At 48.3% G+C, this 17,932-nt stretch overlaps 1 protein-coding gene across 4 annotated transcripts in view; it reads right to left on the bottom strand.

Moving 5' to 3' along the window:
* Positions 1 to 9,604: 9,604 nt before the first annotated feature.
* Positions 9,605 to 17,932, bottom strand: part of LOC115612917 (gamma-aminobutyric acid receptor subunit alpha-3-like) — a 73,090-nt gene continuing 64,762 nt past the window's right edge. For all 4 annotated transcript variants that reach the window (XM_030497798.1, XM_030497797.2, XM_030497795.2 and 1 more), the window contains one exon: positions 9,605 to 17,835. In XM_030497798.1, the coding sequence (XP_030353658.1) occupies positions 17,506 to 17,835 (330 nt within the window). In that variant the 3' untranslated portion in view covers positions 9,605 to 17,505. The remainder of the gene's footprint in view (positions 17,836 to 17,932) is intronic.

Below are 17,932 nucleotides of genomic sequence, written 5' to 3' on the forward strand. Positions count from 1 at the left end.
ACTCAAGTCCTCCAAGTGGCGACCCCTTTGCTCCCCCCCTGCACAGTGCCTCAGTGCCTAATTGTTCTAATAGTTTTGCGAAGGCTTCATTCATCTTCTGCCATAATTCAAGCCTTTGTTCCCTGCCGTGGTGCAGAGGGAATAAACTGGAGTGAGGACAATGAGAAATAAGACATTGAGGGGCAGATGACTGCTTCCCTTTGACCGAGCACACAAGGAAAATCAAAGCTACCTGGGTTTTTGTTTGTCAACACCAATCTGCTCCAGGCAAGATAATAACCACAAATGCACAGGGCTGGGGTGCAGAGAATGGGAAGGGAGCACTCTATTGTGCCTGGTTGAATGTTTCAACTGCTGGCAAAGCAAAGCCTTTTGTCCACTGGTTATTTTTTCCTTGCAGATTACTTCATTGGTTACCTTTTGTGTCGTCCCCCCCCCCCCCCCCCCTTCACAAGCACCATTTTACCCAATTTGGAGGATATTTCCAGAAGTTTAGGTGTGACCAGGACGGTGCAATTCAAAGCAAGGGCTTCACTAATCCAAACCCTGGCTTCTAAAGGAGGCATTAACTCTGCCCTGGAGTCTGCCTGCAGCAGTAGGATTCACCCTGGCAAGTTTTTGGCCTTTTTTTTGTACTCATTACTTTTAACAAGCCATTTTCAGCTTGTCAGGCACAGACTGACCATTGGGTTTATCTGTCTACAGGGTGATCTCTGTGCCACAGGTCAGCCAGTGAAGCCCCAGCTTGTCCTTTCCTGTCTTTGATTGGATGATGGGAAGATTTTTTAGTCTGAAGAACCACAGACAGAAAATAAATGAAAAGTTAAAAAAAAAAAACCCCAAATTAATATTGATTTATGCTAAAATTCATTGTTCCTTTTGTTTGCAACATATCCAAGCATCAGGAGGATTGTGGTTGTTTTGGAGTTCTCTGACCAGCTGTATCCCTGAGCACAGGAAATAAGCTGAAAAGATCTGGAGTCATGCCACACAAGCAGGTTCAAGGCAGGGAGACATGTAAGAAACAGAATATATTCACAACTGAGGCTTTGATTCTCCAGTCCTTCTGGTGTTTACAAGGATAGGAAGAGAAGGACTGCTTAACTTTGAAACTCCAGAACAGCCCTGATGTCCACAAAGGTTTTAGAGAGTGGTTGCAACACAGCAGGAGCCAGGGATTAAGCTCTAAGTCCATGTTTTGTCCCTGAAAATCTGTCCTGATCACTAATAAAGTGAACTCTGTGCTCTCAAGAAATATTTATTTACATCATGCCCAGCAGTAACAGACAGCTTTAATGACTGGCAGTTAGCAGCCAGGAGCAAAGCCCCAGAAGCCCTTCAGCTGGAGCTTGAAGTGCCCCTGCTGAGCAGAGCAAGGGCAAAGAGAGGGTTGGAATAGCTAAGGGATGCTGACTAGGACAGAGGTGCCTCCTCAGAACCAGGACAGCAGAACAGCAGGGAAGCTGGGGTCAGGGCAGAGGGAGGCTCAGAGACAGCATCTCCATGCACTGCTGCTGCCCCCACATAGCTCTCTGGCCCCATTTATGTGAACCTCATTTATCTCAAATGCTGCAGACAGAGGGAAGAGCTGCACTGTGCAACACTCATTCACTTGGCTCCTGCAAAACAGGTTCTGCTCTTCTCTAACTCCTTCCAGGAGATGGGGAGCCCTCAAGTGCAACAGGTTGTGACTCTGCAGCCTGTAAGCCCAAGGGTAGAGGTGATCACTGCCCAGAGGGAGGGTGACAGTCAGCTCCTGCTACTGAAATTTTGGCTGGGAAGCCACTTTACACAAACAGCGTGAAAACTACAACCTGGGCAAGATTATTAGAGAGCTGCAGCCCTTCCAGGCAGTAGGAAAGCAATGGAGCAAGCCTGTATGCCACGCGAGTCCTGGCATGTTCTGGGTTTCCCAGGCTGATGTGAACCTATTTAAGTGCTGTCCTAGAAAACATCCTTTGGTGTGCTGCAGCACATTCCACTGGCCACAGGGGCTCCAAGCAGAGCCCATCCTGGCATATGGGGCTGAGTGCACTAAGCAGCAGGCACTGAGATACTTAAGATGGGATGTAGTGCATAAAGTTCATGTGTATAATTGTAAAGCAGGCAGAGAATAGACAGGGATCAAGGGTTCACCTTCTCTTCTGATGCAAGCACACAAGGAGACATCAAATGGAAGGGGAAAATCATAGCCCTAAACCTAATTGAAGCGGTTCTTTATACCACAATTAAACCAGGAAACTCTTTCTGCAGGGCATTGTGGACACAGCTGATAAGAATTCAAGGAGCAACTGGACCAACTCACAGAACAACCACCACCCATCAAGAGTTATTAAAATAGAATATTTTCAGTTTTAAGGGACCTACAGCAATCATCTAGTCCAATTGCCCGACTTCAGAGCTGACTGAAAGTTAAAGCAAATTAAGGGCATTGTCCAAATGACTCTTTACCACTGACAGGCTTGGAGCATCAACCACCTCACTGGAACAGAGTTACTAGAGTTTGACCACAGTCTCGGTAAAGGCAGGCTTCCCAATGTCCATTCTAAATCTCCTCTGGCACAGCTTTGAACCATTCCCACACATCATATCACTGGGTATCCGGGAGATCAGCACCTCCCTCTCTGCTTCTTACTCAGGAAGCTATAGAGAGCAATGAAGTCACCCCTCAGCCTCCTTAACATAAGGATAACAGCTAAACATAAGCATGTGGCTTTTACAGGCAAGTCCCTGAGCCACAGATTGCCAGAGGCTGGGAGAGCACCATGGTGAAGCTCTGCAAGATGCATGAGAGTGAAAGAGAGCCTAAGATTATAGGAAGCATCTGCCATTCGACTACTATCAGAAATCGGACAGTGTTTAGACAAGGATTTGGGCTCTCCCAGTATAGCAGCTCTTCTGTGCCTGCAGATTGTGAGCCCAGCGAACACTTGCACTAATGTTGGGTAAATTTTAGGAATACCTGCCTTGTCTCCTGCGTGTAGTTGGGCAACACTTTTTTCAGTAAAAGACTTCTTTGCTTTAAATAAATGCAATTCTAAGGCATACAAAGTGATGCAAAAATTCAGGTCAAATTCCCTGAATAGCTTTCCACCACCACAAAAAACAACAGACACTCTGAAAGGTTGAGGAAATCACATCGAAAAGGTTTGAAGTCCTTCAGAAACACTCCTTTTTCACTATTTCTTGAATGTTTCTATTTCAAGCACTTCCCATATATACCAGGGACAGGTTCCTTGTGAGCCCAAGAAGCACAGACCCAATTGCTGCCCTCCCTTGGGGTTACATCCCCCTAAGAGCTCCCTCCTCACCACCTGCTGTGATGATCTGCTGTCACCCTGGAGGGCTGGTGTAAGTCACAGAAGCTGGACCAGGACCCTGAACCAGCACAAGGCAGTTCCAGATGAGTTTCATCTCATTATCCTCCTCTGTCCCCAAACCACCAGCTGTAACTGAGCTGAAACACCTTCCTTTCCACATGCCTTGAAGAAAACAGCATTTTCTATGCAGGAGTTGAAGTCCCAAGGGATTCTTTCAGCTTTGGAAGAAAGTTCCCCCAAATGGCCACTCTAATCCAGGCAAAGGAAGAGACACAGCATTTCAGAGGGTATAAGGTATGCTGAAAAGGATTTGGACAAACACTGCAACCCAGATCCTGGTAACAGCAATGCACCAGGTTGTCCTTTAACACTTTAGTCTGACCAAACAGCTACATTCACCCATCCTTGGATGTCCCTGGAGACCATTTACAAGGCTACAGAATCAAAGACCCCTAAGCAAGGTGTTGGCAGGATTCAGATGCCAAGTGTTGCCTTTCGTGGCATGCCTTTGGGTTCAGGCTGATTTTCACTTTGAAAGGAAGTCAGCACTAAGCAGTTTCTGCAGTTTTCACACAGTGTCTCCAATCCAGGAACCTCTCCTCAGAAGCCCAGGGCTTTCCAGCAGAAAATGTTCCCCTACAACCCCAATTCATACTAACTCATAGCCAGAGGGGCTGACATCATCCCAGTTTGATTTTGAGGGAAGCCACAAGAATTCATAATCAAATTTCCAACTAAGCATATAGATGTCTAAGTGAATATCTTGGCTTCCAGAATATTTGGCTAATGTAGTACTCATTGACCCAAATTTTGGAAACCAAGATGCTTATTCATTCAGACTGGGTAAAACACAGCACACTTAGGATGCATTTGAAACCTATTAAAGGTTGCTCCCATCAGACCTGCTTTTGTCCCTCTTCATACCCTCCCCAGCACCTAGGTCTCCTTACTGGGCTTAGCCCTGAGGGCCATCGGACTTTCTTCTCTTGCAGGGAAAGGATCTCGTCTCTCCAGGGCCAGGTTTTGGGGAACAAGGCAGCATTAGCACGTCCTGATTGTGTTTAACTCCCATTATTTTGTAGAGTGCCTCATGAAACCTCAGTTCCTCTAAAAGTATTTTCTTCAACTAAATTCCACTCCATTTTCTTCAGGCAGTAAATGAATTTTGTTTACAAAGTACTTCAACAAGACTTGAAATTTCATTTATGGAAAATGGGCCTCAGCCTTCCAAGGCACTCAAAACCATGCTGAAACATGGCAATTTCAAGCACTTACCTGTCTCCTTGCCGCAAGTCTCTGAATCAAAGGTTCCCATGACAACAAAGCCCACTCTCGGTCCAGCAGAATGAATTGTTTGTACCTGACGTCACCATTAGCCAGGACCCAGCAAAATCACACAAATGAGATCCCCAGACAGCAAGGCTGCAGAGAGCCCCGAGAAGCAGTACAACAATTACACTCTAAACTTAACAAAGGAATGGAAATATCATCCAACTTCCCTTTAAAACAACAGAGCAAAAGGATGACCTCCCCCCATTACCCCTGCAGGGCTGCAGAAGCAGACCTGCTCTGCCCCATCACAAGTTGGCCTTGATTTCCACCCTAGGCGGTGGCACAATTGCCTGCACATCCCAGCAGACAGCCACTAATGTTCCCAGTGGGGATGCTGACTCCCAGCACACTCCCAGGAAGATGGCTTACATTACACTGTCCACATGGAAACCCAAAGAAGAAGAGGACTTGCTGTTTTGGGCAAAATGCAGCTTCTCACCACCTTGAGCTCCTCACAGCCGCTACATTCACTCAGGGCTCCTTTGCATCAGCACTTGGAGCATCCTTACCCAAGGTAAGGATCTCCACACAGCTCAGCTCCTTACCCAGGAAACCACACCACCACCATATACCTCACAGCTTTCCTACCCAATTGCTTTGGGATGCTTCCCTTTATAATCATGGGCAGGTGGATCCAATCCTCTCCTCCCATTGACGATGTGAATGAGGTCCTCTGATCCTAGTCGATTGAGGGTTCACACTTGAAAATGAGTGTATTCAGGCAGCAGCTGTTCTCCAGAGGAATGAGGGGGAGTCACTCAGCAATGAATTGCTACAGATGGTCAGTCAAGTGTAATAAATCCTCCTTATCAACCCTGTCTTGTTACTGCTTGTGACTTAAGCTGGGTGTAATAAGGCAGTATGAAGGCAAAGACTAGCTTTACAGCCAAACTAGGGATTACAGTCTGGCACAGATATTTAAACATTCACAACAGCAAAAAGAAATTGTAAGAGGAGCCTAAACAGCTTCCCTTGAATGCCAGGAGATGGGCTCATGAGTTATGGTCATTTCCAGCACAGGCCTGGGCTCATGTATAGCTGAGCTGGGGTCAGACTGGAGACTTACTGCTCCCAGGTTTCTTGAGCAAGTGTAACACCTGCATGTGCTGAAAAAATTGTGCATTGACTTTGGAGAAGGTTTCTGTCTATGTTATATGCATTTTTATATTTATTCTTTTTCAATCCAGATCACTGCATGCTTTTCTTTCTTTCTCTGGTTAAACACAGCAATACTATTTTGTCTCCTGTTCTCCATTCTTCACAAAAGCCCAAGAAGTACCTTTCTCCTTACAAGCAACTTGCCATCCTGCACAGGAGCTAGGAGCCTTTGCTTTCTGATTGCCTTATTAATGAAGCCAGCCCAGTGCAGTCCTTCCCAGGCCTAAGCTTGAAGTTGATGGCACCATGAAGGAGAGTTTGTAGGTATGAAAACTTGGCTTCTTTTCCCCAGCTGTGCTATCTGGGTAATTAAAAAATACTGCTTTTTCCTACCAGCCTTGCCTCACTGTTGTCCTTAGACTATCACAGCGGCAATACCACCTCTGCCCACACCACTGCTGTCAATTCCTAGATTGCTATTTATCAGAGATCCCAAAGTGCGTTTATAGAACACTGAATGCTCGGCTGGCTCCAAAACCTCTCCCCTTCTGAAGAAAATCACAAAGTGCTGTTTTCTCTCTGCTAGCCAAAAGAAGGGCTGTGGGGATGGGGTGGCTGACTCCCCTGTCCCATCAAGTGCCCTATGGTGGTGTCTTCTACACCCCTCCACTACAAAGTATCCATCATAGCCCCGAGGTGACCTGAATCCCACCTGTGGTACCCTTCCCCTGGAGCAGGGACCATGGCAATACGTGGGGTAGACACTTGCTCTGCTGGTAACACTGCAGGGTTGTCCAGGAATGAGACCCAAGGAGGCCTGCGGTTCACACACTGGAGATGTCTCCCCTGCCCTGGGGTCAGAGCAGAGCTGGAGCAGGCTCCTCCTGCTTCCCCTGACCAGGGGCTCAGGGAGGCATTCTGATGCTGTGGGGTGAAGGAGCCTTGGAGTGGTTGACACCCACTGCTTCAGGGTGTCATTGCCTGGTCCCTTCCACAGCCCACTGCTTGTGATCTGCTTAGGGGTGGAAGAGGACACCTTCATCCCCATGAAGGATACTGAGGATCTGCAGAAGGTGTTGAGCATGCCCATGCTGGGAAGCAGCCCCTCTTGCTGCTCTGGCTGCTGTTAACACATCACCCATTGTGAAAAGGGAAGGTGGAGGGGGTAGTAGGAAAGTCACAGCCACTTTCCCTGACCTCTGGTTGCAGTGAATGCATGATTGTGGCAGTGAAGCCTGGGATCCCCTGCGAGGGCCCTGCAGCCTGCCAACGTGTGAAAGTGTAAGGGAGAATGAATCCCAGCAAGCCACAAATCTGCCAAGCGAGGGTGTTCTCCATGGAGTGGGGCGACCACAAAGTCTCAAACCATGTTCCTGCTGACAAGCTGCTGATGGATGAGTTCAGTCAGGAGGAATTGTGCTTTGCAGAAGAAAGCACTGTTGGCTTCTAAAGCAGCCAGCATGGCAATGCTCCTGGGAAGAGCCCTGCAAACAGGAGCATTGGACCTACCCGTCTTAGAGAGTGAAGGAACTACAGAAGAGAGTTCCTTCCTCAGAGGGAACTGTGCCTTGCTGCTGGGGTTTCTGATCAAACAACTCAAATGCATAAAGGCTACCTTAGGGCTGGCTTTGGGACACCTCATGAGGAGGTGGTTTGCAGAAGAGGTTTCTGGAACAGCCACTGTTTGAAGGCAGATGACCACTGTGCCCCAGGCGATCCTTTCCTTCATGGGGCTGTGGAGCTGAGTTGACCCACCAATCACATTACAGCCTGGCACTGGGGACACATTTACCTGTTCCCCATCTTCTGGCACCTTGGGACCTGCACATCAGCAGTCCCCCTTTGCCACTCCATCTCCATCCCCTCCCTGCTCCGAGCACTGCTGTAGAACAAACACCTAATAATAAAACCCAGCTATTGCGTTCCTAAGACACCTGTCAGCCCGAGCACTAAGTGCTGGAGTAATAAATACTTGCTCAGCTCTGCCTCTTCTCTGCCAATTCTCCTGGCTCTGCCTGTTTTCATTAGTATTTCTTTTTCTGTGGACACTGCAATTACACTCTGTTCCTCTTCAGGGCCCTTGTTCCAGGTTCAAATAGAGAAGTGATAATGCAGGGAAGCTTTTCACATCGCTGTTTATTTTAGTCTTCTGAGTCAGGAAGATCTTTTCAGGCTGGGACCAACCCTGTGCAGTTTTGATTGAGGAAGGACTCGGGTGGGGAAAGGGGTGAAAACTTCAGATTCCAGCTTGTATGGTTTAAAAAAGTGGTGGGCTCCTTCCTTGCCTGCTCTTGCTGAGGTCACAAGCTATGCTTCTTCCTTGGGAAGGCATAAGTATGCAGCCTATACTGCTAAGACCCATGGTAACTCTCCATCTGCCACAGCAGCTGTGAGCCCCGGCACTCCCAAGCCTCTTCTGTCATCCGAATCTCTGAGCAAGGGGGAGGATTCAGCTGAATGCAGCAAATTCAAATGCATAACTTTTTTATTCAAGGTTGCAATATGTTTGGAGATATTGTCCCGACAGCAAATCCCTGGTGCAGCATCCAGATGGTGCTCAGGGAATCCGGGAAAGGGGGGAGGGTGTTTCGTTCCTTCTTCAGGCATGGAAAATAACCAGTGATGTCACTGGAGTTATTTGCTTCTCTTGCCATTTCCCAGTGGTAATTGAGGGGGTGAAAGTCCGCACTGAATATGTGAGAGTTGGGTAAATCATCAATACCTTTAAGGGAGAAGTAGTCAAAAATGCAGGAAGAAGTCACAAGGGAACATAGGCTGTTTCAAACTTAGTGCAATAGGAAGAACTTCAGCATTTGTTGCAGGTGATTTTTCTTCTACTTTTGCATTTGAAGAGATTTACTTCATTTCAGATCTTTCTACTCAGTGAGAAAAATCCTTCTTTCTATTAGTTGCTAAATATACCTTTTTGTGCATCCAAGGAGATGCAACGAAGTGTTCAGGTGAAGCTCCTACACCTTGAACTTCCTTGCCAGCAGATCAGAGAGTCTCCTGGGCACATCACACATGTCCATCACACTGTGATATGGCATGGCAAGCTATGTGCTATTAAATCTCAAAAACCAGAATAGCCACAAACAAAACTTCCTTCAGCAAAGGTCTCTGGATCAAGGTAAATCCTAAGTCATGGCTGGATCCTGTTTGAGTGGATCAAAGCGACAGTGGAGTTCATTGTAACAGCTGAACAGCCCAGCAGGGTGGGTTGAACTGCCCACAGCCTTACCTTGGCACACATTTGATTTACCACATGTCCAGAGATATTTGGGCTAAGGGCCTCCATGTCTTTCTCCCCACCAGGTCTTTAAGGCATGATTCAACTGGAGAGTGTATGTGGTGGCTTGGATAAACCAGCATCTTGGCCAAGGCCTCTTCTGGTTGCCCCTAGAGCAGCAGAAAGCTTGATTCATGTTGTGCATGGAGAATTGCCAAAGACCTCTGCTGGAAAAGGAAAACTAACCATGGGCCACACACTGCAGGGAAAGAGCACACCTCAGGGTCTCCTTCTTGCCCACCCAGCGCACCACCACCATCCTGTCTTTGAGTTAGTTCCCAAACTCCCCATCTACACATCTGCCTTGAACATGCATTGTGCCCTCCACTCCCCTGCCATTGGAAGGGAAAGCATTTTAAACATGACACAATGGGAGCTCAAGCTCTTTTATTTCCCCCTGGAATATCTATTTTTTCATGGGTAGCTTCTCTGCTCATCACTGGGACAAACTCCCCAGCTGTGCAGGTAGCCTAAAGCTCAGAGGACTGGCTCCCTATGCTCTCTATCCCTTTGTATGTCAACATCATTTGGCTTCTATTGGTTTGGGACAAAATAGTGACACAGATTATCTTTCTTAATATGAATTTTAATTTGTTTTGATTGGAGTTGGAGAGAGTGGGTAGAGTGGAAAAGCGGAGTGATTTCGTTCACTGAAGAGGTCTAGTCCCGCCTTGTGTGTTAGATCAGGTTAGTAGGTGGTCAGAAGAGTCCTCCTCCTCTTGCTGATCTTATTCATGTAGTTCTTGTTTCTGATGTTTTCTAATCTCTCTTCAGAACTTTACTGTGATTTTTGGAGACATTTTTCTGTTGCGTTAACTTATTGAAAAAGCTCAAAGCTGAAAAAAACCGCAGGACTCAAAATCCTGCCAATTAGAATGAGCAATTTTTCTTTTTTTCTGGCAAAGGTTGAAAAATACGGTTCAAAAATACAAACAGGCATTGAACATTGCACCAAAAAGCATTTGAAACACAAATCTCAGAAAGAGAAAGAGAAGAAAAGTCACAGTTTCCATGAGAAATTCCTTAAGAAAGTGGCTACCAGCTAGTCAATGGAGAAAATAAAATTGACAAAAAATAATAATAATAAAAAAAAGCATTTTCTCTAGTTGTTCATTATTTACAGCTGTAATAACAGGATTGTCATGCATTAAACTGCTGCCAGCTAGATTCTTTCCCATAGCGGAGTAAAGAAAGTCTCACAAGATGGAAAACAAAGCAGAAGACATACTGGGGCACATGTTGCACCTGAGGCAGTGAAAATGAGCGTGTTTTCTGGTGATTTGTTGTAGTGTGCTCTTTCCCATGATGGGCTGCCCTAGCATGATGCTAATGTAACTCTTCCTACCTTGGGCACCAGGTCTGCAGCTAAAGAAGCAGCAGGTACCATCACCCTCAGGTAGGACATTTGCCTGTGGCTATCCCCAGGTCAGTCAGCAGTGGAAATCTAGTTGATGAAGGGATACTTGTGGCCACCTGACTGGATTTAGTCAGCTCAGAAACTCCCTCATTGCAAAGGCAATGTGACAAAGACTCAGGTTTCCTAACTCTGCCCCTACTTTTTTTGTGGTTGTGAAAATCAACTCGTTCAATGTATGATTGCTGTTAGCTTTGCTGGGTGCCCTGCAAAAAGACAGGAGAAATCCATAGATTTTTCAGGGGAAAGAGAGTGCTGCTCGCAGTGTAACATGAGCCAATGGACTGAAGAAGTTGACAGGACCTTCAAGCTGCAGTGAAGAAAAAAGCCAAGAGCCTTTAAAGACTGTGGGAGCATCCTGGCTTACATAGCAAACCTGGGACCAGGCTTCCCTCTCTAGGCAGATGGAAGCATTAAAGCAGAAGAGATCTGCATTGGTGGGGACGAGCACAGAGTTGCTAGAACATCTTATTTTGTCCTAGAGCTTCAAGAGCAAAAACCAGCATAACCCTGCTTGCTTGTGGTGAAGGATGACGGGTCAAATGTTAAGACTAATCCAAGCCTAAGGCTCTCTGCTGTTTAAAGCAGCTCAGATCCCCATGGTGGGAGGCAGGCATAGACATAGAAAGAACCGGCTTTGTTTGCTTATGGGTGGTGACATCCTTCATTCTTGTGGCTGGGCCACGACAAGGCAGTGGTGCCACTGACCACAGCCTTGCTCCAGCAGCACAGGAAGGAATATAGGAGCTACAAATGCTGTTGCAGGATCACTGCCTAAACGTTTCTTCTAAGACAGGGGGAGACAAAGGGCTGACACTGAGGAAGCTGGCGCTGGGTACCACTGCTAGGGGCTGCACATTGTCCACTTACCATGAGCTGCCCAGCATCATCTGTCTTTGGTCCTGCTTGTGCTGGGGTGAGATCAGATCCAGGACACAGCAGCAGCAAAGGCCTGTGCTTTTGCTGACTCCTTCCACAATTAGCACATAATCACATGCCAGCACTTCCCACCTGGATGAGCAGCAAGTAGTGGTCAAGTGCTAGCACTTCCCTTTGCAGAAGAGCTGAAGCTGAAGCACAGCCACTACCTGCAGCATTCCTCTAGCCAGGGACAGCTGGAATGGATCCCACCAGGTTTTACGCTCCCTCCTGAAGCATTGCTCAGGGTGGAAACCTCACACCCCTTTGCAATGTTCAGCTACGCATTCCCTGGTTGTGCTACGGAGTGAGGACTAATTGCTTATGGCATTTAGCTGTTAAAGAGCCATGCTGCCTTCCTGGGAACATCCTAGTGTCTGGAGCAGGGCAAAGGCTGCCTGGAGAAGCTGTGGTATCTGGGGTTAACTTTTCCTGATAGGTGCTGGGCATTGCTGCCAGCAGTGACCTTAGTCCAGGCAGCAATTCTGCATTGAGACCCCAAGATGGAGTGAGGCTCTTCTCCCTTGCTTCCTTTGTTCCCTGTGCCTCTTAAAGCCATCTGAGGACCAGCAGAGAGGGATGCACATCCTTCCAGAAGATTTAGCAAAGACAATGAGAGGGAAGTAAAACAATTGAAAGTGGCCATTTTCTCCTTCAAAGAGAAAGAGGTTTGACTTTTAGATATGAAGAGGTTGTGAGCATAAATATACACACACGCGCATATATATATGTAAAAACCTTTGGCTGACTGAACAAGGTCAAACAGTAAATATTTATACCTGGAAGCCATCAATCTCATCTGTGCTGTGGCCTCTTGCCAAAAATGCCTTCGGGAGTAGTTTAGCTTGATATGGAGAGAGGATTGGTGAATTGTTTGAGGTTTTTTCATTCCTACTTTGACATTAATAGAGCATTTAGATTCTCATGAATGTGCCTCTCACCCTGGCTGAGCCCTCCCCAGCCTCAACAGCCACCAGGGAGTCAGGGAAATGTTATTTCTCTCCAGTCTGCAAAATCCACACGGATATTTGATTGGCTGCGTTAAAGTGTGGCCCCAGAGGCATACAGTTTGTGGGAGAGGGCCTGGAGTGAGGGCTGGCCTGACCCTGCATGGTGCAACAATCCAGTCCCATGGCCCCACAGTGGCTGTCCACCACTCCCAGGACCAAGCACGTGGAATTGGGGGTACTAGCATGTCGCTCAAGTGAGCCCATTGGGGCTGCCTGGTCCTTTCCTGCTCACGGCATGCCATGGCAAGCTGGTAGACCATGGTACCTGTCCTCAATAGCCACTCGTGTTTGACCACGATCCTTGCTTTAACAGCAGTGTGTGTTTAACTGCTCTGTTCCTTCAGCAGCTGCTAAGAGATGCTTCTGCAGCACCCTCCGGGAGATGCAACAGCTCCAGGTTTCTGAAGGTCTTAGCAAGGTTGTAGCAAAGGACCTTCCCATGCAAGGTGATCTGGAGCAAGAGAAATCCCTTTCTAGTATGTGATGCAGCCCTGTAATCCTCCCCAAGGGATAGCTGAAAGGAATCCAAGATATGGACAGAAGAACTTGAGGCAGCAGATAAGAAGTGAATGCACCCTGTGTTTGCAGAAACAGGCTGGTTGTGACCTTGTTTGCACACGTGGCTTGTGTCTGGGAACAGCAAGCATGGGGTCTGCTTGCACAGAGGATGTCCTACAGCAAATGAACTAGGTAGGACCCTGCCAGTGCCCCTGAGCTGGCAGAGATCAGGGCGGGCGTGAGCTGTGTTGGCCACAGCACTTGCCTGTAAAACCTAGGGAGTGCAAAGCCAGCTTTGCTTATGTTGAGCTTAGTGCACAGAAGAGAACCGGGAAGTGTCTTGAGTGTTACAGTCCTGCTGGGTGATCTTCAAGAAGCGCTTGAGAGATATGTGGGTAACTCCATCAGCCCTTTGGAATGGGTGACACCAAGGGACCACTTCTCCCCTCTCCCTTGCATGTCACCCCACAGAAATGTCACAGCACTGATGTGACACTCACAGTGACCATGCACTGCCTCTACTGCCTGCTTGGAGGATCTCCGCCAAACCACTCCTCACCTCCCCAGGGCATGGAGCTCCTGAATGCTGAACTGCTTTGCCCATGCATGTTGTCAGAGGAGAGAATGGGCAAGCTTCAAGTGCCAAAATGTCCCTCTGACATTTTCAGGAGGAATGCCACTGCAGGCTTGGGCTACACTGTGTTTGTCCCAGGTGGTGCAAGCTACAGAACAGGAGCATAGACTGAACAGGTCATTTTTATCACTCTCAAAGACTTGTAACTCCTGCCTAGGAGACTCTCATCAAGCCAGGGAGGCTTTGGGCCTTGCCAGAAGAAAAAGAATATTGGAGTATTAAGGTTCACAGCGAAATGAAGCGCCCATGCTGTGCACACGTATGGATTAGACTATCAATGGCCACGTACAGATCTATTACTATATGTGGCCAATTATAAAAATGGAGCCCTTAGATACTATCACAGCAAGCAGAGAACCCCAGTAACTGATACTAGGTTAGCTCTGGCATGCTCTTAGAGGAAGCCTCCTCCATCAGCAGCCTCATGTTAACTGGGAAGGAAATGTCCCAATTTGAGCCGCTGACAGATTAAAAAAAAAAAAGAACATTATCTTCTCTGTGATGTCTGCTGGCAGGAGATGTTAAACCACTTATTTATAACTATCTTCTCAAAATGCTTCCTTGCTTGGGAGCCAAACTACAAATCCTGTTTGGTTTGTTGTCTTTAACCAAAGGATGCTGGTATTTCTGCTTCCAGCTGGCAAAAAGATCCGGAACCAGTGCCAGGCTTTGGTGGGAATAGACTTGGCTTTCAAGGCGTGCTAACACAGACCCAGGAAGGCAGCCTTTTATCAGGCAGAGAGCAAAGTTTTTGGAGTCAGGAAGAGCAAAGATGAGCCAGCAGACAGGTGTCACCAGCAAGCCAGATTGATGGGCTGTGTCCTGGGGAGGGACAAGCACCTCGGCATTGCAGGGAGGGAAAGACTGGGGGAAGACACAGGCAGGAGATACACCCCGACAGATCGGATCATCCACAAGAGGGAGGAAGCTCAGATGTTGCGCTGATGCTGTGCCCAGCACCGCAGAGAGATCCAGCCCCAGCACCTTGAGCATCACCCCTGGGGCACAAAGGCAGCAGCTGCTGAGGAGCGATGGTAAGACCTGACTTCATGAAGAGCTTTGCGAAGCTGCCACCAACAGACCAGGAATGCGTAGCGAGGTGATGCATGGTAGGACGTGGCCCTTGGGGTGAAGGGGACTTTGGGGAATGCCCAGGCTAGCAGGAGACTACCTCTGCGCCAGGGCCTGCTCAAGTCAGTCAAGTCACTGATCTTGTATTTAAACTTGCCTTTGATGTAATTCCATTTGTAAACACAATATACTCTTTGTTATTGTTTTATTGTGTTTGGTTTGCTTTTTAAGTGTTTCTATTCTGTTCACTTAGGCCCGAGCATTATAGAGACATGAATGTTTTATGAGATACACTTCATCTAGCTTATTTAAGAAAATGACATCCAAGTAGTGTCTAAAACAGACTCACGGCCGGATACTGTGGTACTTCCCAATGGAAAACCCAGGGAGCAGAAGGGCAGCACAATGGCACTGACTGCTAGAGGGGACGCTGCTGGTGTGGATGGAGCACAGGGGTCTCGGTGGCAAGGGGTCTGGGGACACAGTGGGCTCTGCTGGGGAGGCCACGCTGTCAGAACACAGTGGCTGCAGCAGCAGCAGTAGGCCAGTGCCAGGGGATGCAAAAGCAGCCGGGATGTCCCCGTCACCCAGCAGAAGGACTGGGGATGGTGAACTCTCCCTCTGCTCCTCCAGCCTAATGCTGGGTGCGCAAAGGGGAGAGCTCCCAAGCTTTCCTCTCTTTGTCACCCAGCAGGGAGCCCTCAGGAATGAAAGGCACTGTAGAAATGTTTTGGGGTGTAGATGTTATGGGGGAGAATGGGGAGAGAACTGGTTTTCTTAGCATCAGCTTGAAGAGCTTGCCTGATGCTGCCTGCTTGTGTGGATGTGCTTATGGACCGAAAGCACTGGGGGCTGAGCTAAATGTCTCCGAGCTCCGCTCCTCACTGCAGCTGTAGGCAGGGGGAGTGACTGCACTGCTGTTGAGCCAGCAAGATTGGTAAGGGACAGGCAGGACATGCACCAATGCCACCCATGCTGCAGGACAAAGCTCCCTGGCCTTCCCCGCTCTGTCCTACTGTCCCCATGGATATTCCAGGTGGGGTAAATCCTATGCCTTGTGCTCAGCCCTGCTCCTGCATGGGCAGGGGAGAACTAAGCTTGGCACGGCAGCTCAAAGCAATGCTGAAGACATCACCCTTGGGGGTGATGAAGACATCACCTTGGCCTGACTGCATGCACCCAAAACATGCTGGGGCAGCTCAGCCAGAGGGATGGAGGGAGGTTCAGGAAAGAGGGGATGCACCCCATCCTGAGAGCAGGGCTGCGAGCAGGATTAGTGCTGCCCACAGGCTGGGGAAGAGAACTCACCAGGCACAGGATGTCTTTCCTTGTAGCAGGACAGTGTGTCCATGGTTCTGGACACCAGAGAGGGAAGACAAATGGCTTGGATGCCACCATCTTGTGCTGCTGCTGGGAAGGGGACAACCACTGTTTTGGGTCCTTGACTATGGTGGCCAGCAAAGGAGAAAAAGCCTCTCTCCAAGGCACTGGAGGGCTTTCCTTGGAACAGTTAAGAATTGTTTCTTATCTCAATGGCTTTGTGGGATGGCACCTGACTCACATGGCTCTCTGGGACAGCAGTATCACCCTGCTGTTTCAAAAAGCCCCTTCTGCTGTTCTCCCTTGGTGCTGAGGATGCTCAGCAAGGCTCACCAGGGGCAGGGAGGTGCTTGGGGACTGGCCGTCCCTTGACTCACCCCTACAGCTGGCTGAGTGGCCCCTGGTGTGTGCCACAGGAACCAGCATCACTGCTGCTCTAGTGCACCGGAGCAGGGATGCACCATGAGCTGGACTTCCCCAGGCTGTGGTCCTCCCTGTCAGTGTGCCTTACCTGAGAGGTAGGGGCTTCTCTGTCTACATCGACCCATGAGCAGTGAGATACTACTGAGGGCTGCTGAGTAACCAAAGGAAGATGAATGGGAAGCTGGAAGAAGGTTCTGGGAGAGAGAGGAGATGTCAAGAAGGGTAGGTGGATGGGGCCAAGAGAAAGTGATGAACCACCCATCTGAACATGAACTCTATGGCTTCCAGTCCTGATGCTGAATGCATGTAGCCTCACAGCTACTATCATCTCCTCCAAGGCTCCTGTCTTGACTTCCTGACTGACCCTGAGAAAAACTATTTCTCTGGTAGGAACCATCCCACCCTCTAACATGAATTGCCTCAAGAGGGTGGCAGACAGATAAGACCTTTCTCACCTGCTCTTGTCTCATGAGAGACATGGAGGAAACCAGCAGCTGGGTGAACACAGGGGAAGAAGCCCTGTAGGTACCTACAAGATGCTGCCACCCTGTTCCATCCCTGCAATGGCTCCACAGACCACAGCAGTGGTGGGTTCACCACCAGTGTCGGGCTACAAGCTGGCCCCTGCTGCATTGCTCACCTGCATCCACAGCCCAGGAATACCACTGAGCACAAAGCATCAGGCACTGAAGAGCAGCCCAGCAGACTGATGCCAGAGGCCTCCATATCCTTGAACCCAGGCCACCAGGAGCATCCATTATGCTAGGGCAGTCCTTCGCAGAAGAGGAAGAAGGTAGTGGACCCTGGCAGCAGCCCCCAGCAGAGTGGAGTGTGGAATGGCAGTGGCATGCAGACTGTGGGAATGGCAGGAAGTGGAGGCAGGGAGATGGAAGCACAGGCAACTTGGGGGACATCAGACTCACGATGTTAGAGGCACAACTTGTTATGATCCTTTTTTTTTTTTCCTTTCCTCATCAGAGACAAAGTAAAAGGAAACTAAAGCATAAGACGTGGTGAAATTAAAATCACAGTTTTGTTTACATTATAAAAGAACAATCTAATAGGAATAATAATAATATCAAATAAACAATAATAATTAAGCAAAACAGGAAAGAAGAAAGCCCTGGAGAATTCCTGCCTGGATGGTGCTCACTGATGGAAGGTTTGTGTGACTGGTTTTATTGTTTGGGGATCATTCCCTTGATAGCTGACTCCCGGTTTACGTACGTGGCCCAGTAGACTAAGTTGAAGATGGCAAAGAGGACTGGAAAGACGATGCGGGACATCTTGTCTACCTTGCTGACGCTGTTGTATGTCTTCTTACTCTCTGGGAGCTTCTCCTCTGTGCGGGGCATCTTGGGGGGTACGTTGGTGGCAGTAGCAGTGGCACCAGCACTCTTGGAGATGGTGGGCAGGCCAGGGTCCTTCGCAATGTTGAGGGCATATGTGGTGCCAACAATGTTGTAGGTGTTGTTGGTTTTCTTCGCTAGTGCCACTGGCTCTTTTTTCTAGGGAAGGTGGAAGAAAAAAACATAATAGAGATGAAGTGAGTGTAGAATTGCATGGAGAACATTTTGTCCTCTGAATTTACCTGCTTGTCCAGAT

Source organism: Strigops habroptila, chromosome 9 (assembly GCF_004027225.2).
Source record: "Strigops habroptila isolate Jane chromosome 9, bStrHab1.2.pri, whole genome shotgun sequence".
NCBI classification, from domain to species: domain Eukaryota; kingdom Metazoa; phylum Chordata; class Aves; order Psittaciformes; family Psittacidae; genus Strigops; species Strigops habroptila.